The sequence below is a fragment of the Monopterus albus genome, unplaced genomic scaffold, assembly GCF_001952655.1.
Source record: "Monopterus albus unplaced genomic scaffold, M_albus_1.0 scaffold35.1, whole genome shotgun sequence".
NCBI classification, from domain to species: domain Eukaryota; kingdom Metazoa; phylum Chordata; class Actinopteri; order Synbranchiformes; family Synbranchidae; genus Monopterus; species Monopterus albus.
In genome coordinates this window covers 810,201-815,994 of record NW_018127915.1, presented here as the reverse complement: position 1 = coordinate 815,994, position 5,794 = coordinate 810,201, and the positions used below count along the sequence as shown (strand labels likewise).

General features: G+C 40.4%; 1 protein-coding gene across 2 annotated transcripts in view; it reads right to left on the bottom strand.

Annotated features, from left to right (window-relative positions):
* Positions 1–709: 709 nt before the first annotated feature.
* Positions 710–5,794, bottom strand: part of emp2 (epithelial membrane protein 2) — a 10,255-nt gene continuing 5,170 nt past the window's right edge. For both annotated transcript variants that reach the window (XM_020597869.1, XM_020597870.1), the window contains exons 2-5: positions 4,788–5,031; positions 4,592–4,700; positions 4,363–4,503; positions 710–3,334 (exon numbers count right to left, since the gene is read on the bottom strand). In XM_020597869.1, the coding sequence (XP_020453525.1) occupies positions 3,165–3,334; positions 4,363–4,503; positions 4,592–4,700; positions 4,788–4,865 (498 nt within the window). In that variant the 5' untranslated portion in view covers positions 4,866–5,031 and the 3' untranslated portion in view covers positions 710–3,164. The remainder of the gene's footprint in view (positions 3,335–4,362; positions 4,504–4,591; positions 4,701–4,787; positions 5,032–5,794) is intronic.

Here is a 5,794-nt window from a genome sequence, read left to right as displayed (position 1 = left end):
GAACGAGGGCCAGAGAGAGAGAGAAGGGAGGAGAGGAAAACGGAGAGAAAAAAGAACGGGGAGCACTGTGTAATCTTGCCGATATCTGTCACTGGAGGAGTTTAATACTAAATGTTTGTGTTGTCATTTTATAGGCTTTCCACATATCATGTCACTTTATTAGTTGCTTTCACATCTACAAAGATCAAGTCAGAAACATGATTTGAGGTATACAGACATCAAGGACAGCTTCAAAGATGGTAGCAACAGAAAGATAACTGTACATTTGTCTTATTGCATACAGTATCATTCATATGAATGTCATCCAGACTGTCTCCTGTGTGGAACTATTTCATCTGTTGAAAATTCAAAATAAAAAAAGCTGTAATGTCCGGCTGAATGGAAGATGGAAAAATATTGATCGTTCTGCAGGAAAGTAGAAAGCAGGTACATCACAATGTGTAATGGTTGATGGATAGTTGACTCAAGACAAATTTGGAAGAATCAAAATTTATTTATGCAAAATACACTTATTGAGATCTACATCTGATGGATGGGGAAAATGAGCACCTATAGAGCGGGGGAGATGAGTCTTTGTTTCTGAATCTGTTGAAAGTTTGCCCCGTCGCGGGGGAGATGAGTCTTTGTTTCTGAACCTGTTGAAAGTTTGCCCAGTCTGTTGTTCTGAGATTAGAGGAGCATCATTCACCAGGCACAAACCAGTTCATTGTTTTGACAAGAGGTTGCAGCAGTTTTTTTTTTTCTCTGTAGCCTGGAGCTACAAACCTTACACATTCACACGGTGTAGTTTTCTATCAGTCCACTGGGTATCACTGCAAACATTTCAGTTGGATGAGTGAAAAACCATCTTACAGATCATGAGCTGCCACTGATGTTGCAACATCAAAATAAATAGCCTGTTGTACTTTGATTTGCCTAAAGAGTAAAAGCTAAATAGGCTGTAACCAGCAGAAATACTGTTTACCATGGCAGACACTGTAAGCCAGACACCAAACTTCTAGACGAATCCTATGCCAGAAAAGAAACTGTTGCTAAAACACTGACATTTCAACATCTCCATTCTAAAGAATCATGAGACTCTCATTCAATGTGGAATTAAGCATTAGAAACGTATCGACTGCACATAATGTTTAAAAAATAAATCCCTGTAAATACAGTCTTGGTGTCAACAACTTAACCAATGTAATTATTTGTCAGTATGACCTTGTTATTTGTATATATCTACACTAAATAAGCTACAGTACATCTACACTGACATAAAACACTCTACAAGATTATCACAACCAGAACATTTCCACATTGAAACATGTCAACTCTTAAGAGAGTTTGCTCTGGACAAACTTTAATATCTACAAAGGAGATGTAACAAATATATGTTGAATTTAATTTGTTTATTCAAAATTTAGTTTGGTCTTTTAAATCTTAAAGTTACACTGAGTTGTCCCACTCTTTTCACAATAAAGTGTTTCACAAAAAATCTTCTTTTCTAGCCGGTGTTACCGGGAGTTTAAGGGATTTGCTGAAAGACAAACAGGAGGCTTACGATTTAGTGAAACACTCAAGCTGAACACTCCACAAATGCATGAACAACAAACATTGTAATCTTGGCCTCCAGTGTGATGTTTTGATCATTTTCAAGTATTACCTTCAGATTTGCGGTGCAGTATCTTCCATCACTTCCATTTTATTTCCCTGATTCTTCATGTTTGGTGACCATGTATATTACGGGGCTCTGTGCTCAAACAACACTTTACCTCTCAGTGTTACTTTGCATTACTGTATGTCTCAGGTCCTAGCAGGCAGCACGTTACCACCCAGCTGGTCTCCACCCCAAAACCAACCACTGTCCACCCCAAAACCAACACCACAAAAGAGGAAAAGAAAAGCAGCTGCAGTCAGAAGCCATTTTGGGAAGTAATGAACCACATAAACAGCAGCCTGGCCACAGAGGGAAAGATACAGAAAGACTTAAAATCTCAATACATCCTCAGTCACGTGGTAAATTAAACAACAGTGGTTTTAAACAATAAATAGCTTTTGTCTTTTTTCAATGAAGCTGTGAACAAAAAAACAATAACAACAAAGAAATGTTCATTCTTATTTAAAGTTTGTAAATCCCAAACATCACAGCACACCATTGGTTCCTTTTTCATCAAAGTCAGTAACATACAGTGGGGATACTAACTGCACTTTATATTCCTACATATTAAACTTCAACTATTGCTTCACTATACTTCATGTATGCTACGATTAAGATATTCATTTTTTCTTCTTTCAGTCTTAGAAATACATTTGTGACAGTTACCTAAGTTATACATACACTGTAAATGTGTGCAGATTCAATTCTGTTTCTATAGCTTCACAAAAAAAGAGACTCCTTTGGAAAGTCCAGGGGCTATGGCTCTGTAAGGCAGATCTCCCCACTTATCTTCTTCAACTTTTGTGATCAGATATTTTAAACAAGCTCCAGTGAACGGTTTGGGAGGGAACCAGGGTGTTGGAACAGAGCTTGTGTAATGTGTGAAGTCTGAGGGGAAAAGAGAGAGAATAGTGAAGGTATGTTCTCACCAAACACAGCAATGAGTCTCAGCTCTTTTACTTATCTTCTATGCAGAGCAATGAGTGAACGAATGAGTGATGGATTCAGCAAGATGTATGCGCTCTGGTGCATTTGCATGGAGGAGATCTGACCTCGATCAAATGCAAATGGACCTACTGATCACAGGAGGTGGCAAAAATCAGTTTGCACATTCCAAACTAGGCATTTCTGGTCAAATATAAATGGACACTCAGGACATACATAGTGTATTTCCCACCTTAAACACAATATAGTGGCTCACAGCTGAACACGGTGGGAGCCTGAGGAGTCCTAACGCATCTTTGCCATATTCAGTGAGAACAATGTACCGTCAGCAAGAGGATGTGTGACAATTTGAGGATTTGTGTATGTAAAGTGGACAAAAATGTGTTGCTGAATGCTTTATTAGTGTGTCTGGCCCTGAACTTGAGACTTAAAAAAAAATAAATTTGACACTTCTGGCATATTTCCTATCTCCAATGGAACAGTAAAAAATCGAGGATTAGAAATAGAATGTGGCATGCTTGTTGAGGAAATGTGTTCCTACTGCTAGGCCATATTTGAATATATGCGCGCTTGTGCACATTTATTTGCGCTTCCTGAGCACCAGGTACATGGAGCCACTGATGAGAGTCATGGCGAAGCTGATCCAGGCCAGGACGTAGGAGGAGCCAAAGGAACCGTCCTGAAGACTGGCTACATGAAAGCTCGTATGCTGAGCCGTGTAGATGGATACTGCGATCATCAGACATAGAGCTGAGAGAAAAAAGAGGAGGAGGAGGGAATTAGACTCAGTAGTTGATGAGTTCAACCGACTGTCTCCTCAGCTGGACGTAAAGGACATTTTGCTCACATCACATGCTAGCACTAACTAGCCTAATGTCCGTTACACAGTCATCTCCAAGATGTTAGAGTGCACACATATTTGATTTCAATTCACTTGGTAAGTTAATGCAGTTTCACTCAGTAAAAACCTGGGTACTGAATAATCAATCAGTGAAACAAACAGTAAGGGCTCTGCTATTTCTCAGTCACTAGCTTAAGGAAGTTTATTGTCATTGTAATCTCTACCACAAAATTCAGTTTGGCACTCTCAAAACAGCAGCAAGGACCGACAATTTAATGCAAACCAATATGAAACAAAAAACTGAATGCAACAACAGTAGACAATAACTAAAAACAAGGACAAATAAAGTGCAGTGATAAAAGGCAGGAACAGCCCAGTGTGGGCGGCTCACTTAAAAATTCACAGTATGAAAGACTTAAAAGAAATACTGTCACATCAAAATGGGTCCTATTGCGCATTTTAATGTTTATTAATGATTGCCAAGTTTTGTAGAGGCTAAATAAAAGTTAAATAATAAATCAAATCACTGCGAGGATAAGGGGAGAGCAGATTGAATCTGGGCATGGCTTTAAAATAGTCATGGACCTGTCATGTGCATAAAGTATAAAAAAGGAATGTACAATAAGTACCATTATTTTAAATCAATAGCATCCATATAAACTTGTTTTGAAGTACCATAGTGTACACTTACATCAGATCTACTCTGCACTGAGATCTGATCTTAAACCTTTACATTCAGATGTGGCCACTGTTCAGCCTGCACTGACTCAGCCTCAAGACGTGTGGACAAAACTCTTCCCGTAGCTGGGACACTTCAAGGATTCTCTTTTATTTAAAGTAAGTTGACCGTGGATTTGCACAAAGGAGTCATTTTAAAGACAACCACATAATGCATTAAAAAGTTGAATGTGTGTGTCTGTGTGTGTGTGTCACTCACAGGCCAACAGCTGAATTACAGCGGTGAAAATGAATCTCTCTCCCTGTTTGAGCCTGAAGAGCTGAAGTATAAAGATGACGAAGCTAACACAACATAAAATTGTGGCCAGGATTATGGTAGCCTGGACCGCCTGCAGGTAGCCTGAGGGGAAAGAGCAGAAAGGAGGTGTTATATACTCAAACACAAACTCCCACACAAGTCGGCTACACAGGGCGACACGCTGTCGTACCGGCATCGGCAGTATGGCTGTTCTCCAAAGGGTAGCAGGTGGCATTACACGAGTACCACAGGTCCGAGTAGATCGCATCAGCTCCGGCCGGTGACACCACCCACCATGCCTACATCAGGGACACAGACACAGTTAAAATAATGAAACCATCCTGTGCCATCACATGCTTGTATGTTCACTCTTGGTTTATACTCACATTGTGAATGGTTGCAGCAAAAAGCAGGACGGCTCCAGCCAGATGGAAGATGATGATGAGGATTAAGATGATCAACATGGCTGCCCAGTCTGATTAACTTGACAGCTGCTTGTTGCCCGTTGGTCAGGCCAGGTAAATATCTGCAGGCTGCTTCAGTGTGTGTCTCTGGGTGGTGATCCTGCTGGATGGCTGCTTTGCAGGCTGATAGTCAAGGGTGGATCAAGATGCCTCATATGAAAGGAGTCTGTTGGAAGCAGCATAAAAGGTCACACTTTAATAACACACACAAGCACATGAAAGAGTAATCCCTTGTTCATCCTCGGGTACAATTGGGCTGTCTGCAGCTAATTACCAAAATACTCCATTTGTATGTTGTGTTCCTCAGTACTGTCATGGCTACAAAGATAGGACACGGGAGATGCTGCGTAAAACACCAGCTCATCCTTTGACCTTGGCATTTGCAGCAATATGACACAAACTAAAAGACCAGATGTGTATGGCTTCAGAAAACACTGTACTAAGTCAGCAGATCCGTGTCTTGGATTTTGTTTGTGTACATTTCCGCTTCTGAGCAAAAGACTACGTCAGCACTAGTCCTCTTTTTGAAGGGATTTCCCCTTTTAGGCTTTTTATGTTCACATTTTTTTGCCAAGAATTGTTTTCAGAGCAGAATCCATTAAAAATAGCAAACACGTCCAGAAACTCATGTGTTTGTTTATTCAGGACAGATCTTTCCAATGGCATTGTTTTAAAAGCCTATTTTACAGCTTAGTGCGACTACAACTGTGACATTTACACTCATCAAAGTCAGCCTAACAAGCCCATAGGGGGAGCACACATAGACACGTGACTGTGATCTCTGGAAAATCAAAGCTTCAGAAGCTGAGCAGGCAGACACACAAGCATGTTTAAAAGCACATGTTAGTGCAGGCACGTGCACACACATACAGTACACACAGAGCCAGACAGCAGAAGAAATAGCCCTCTCAGCCAAAATGGAGTCACAG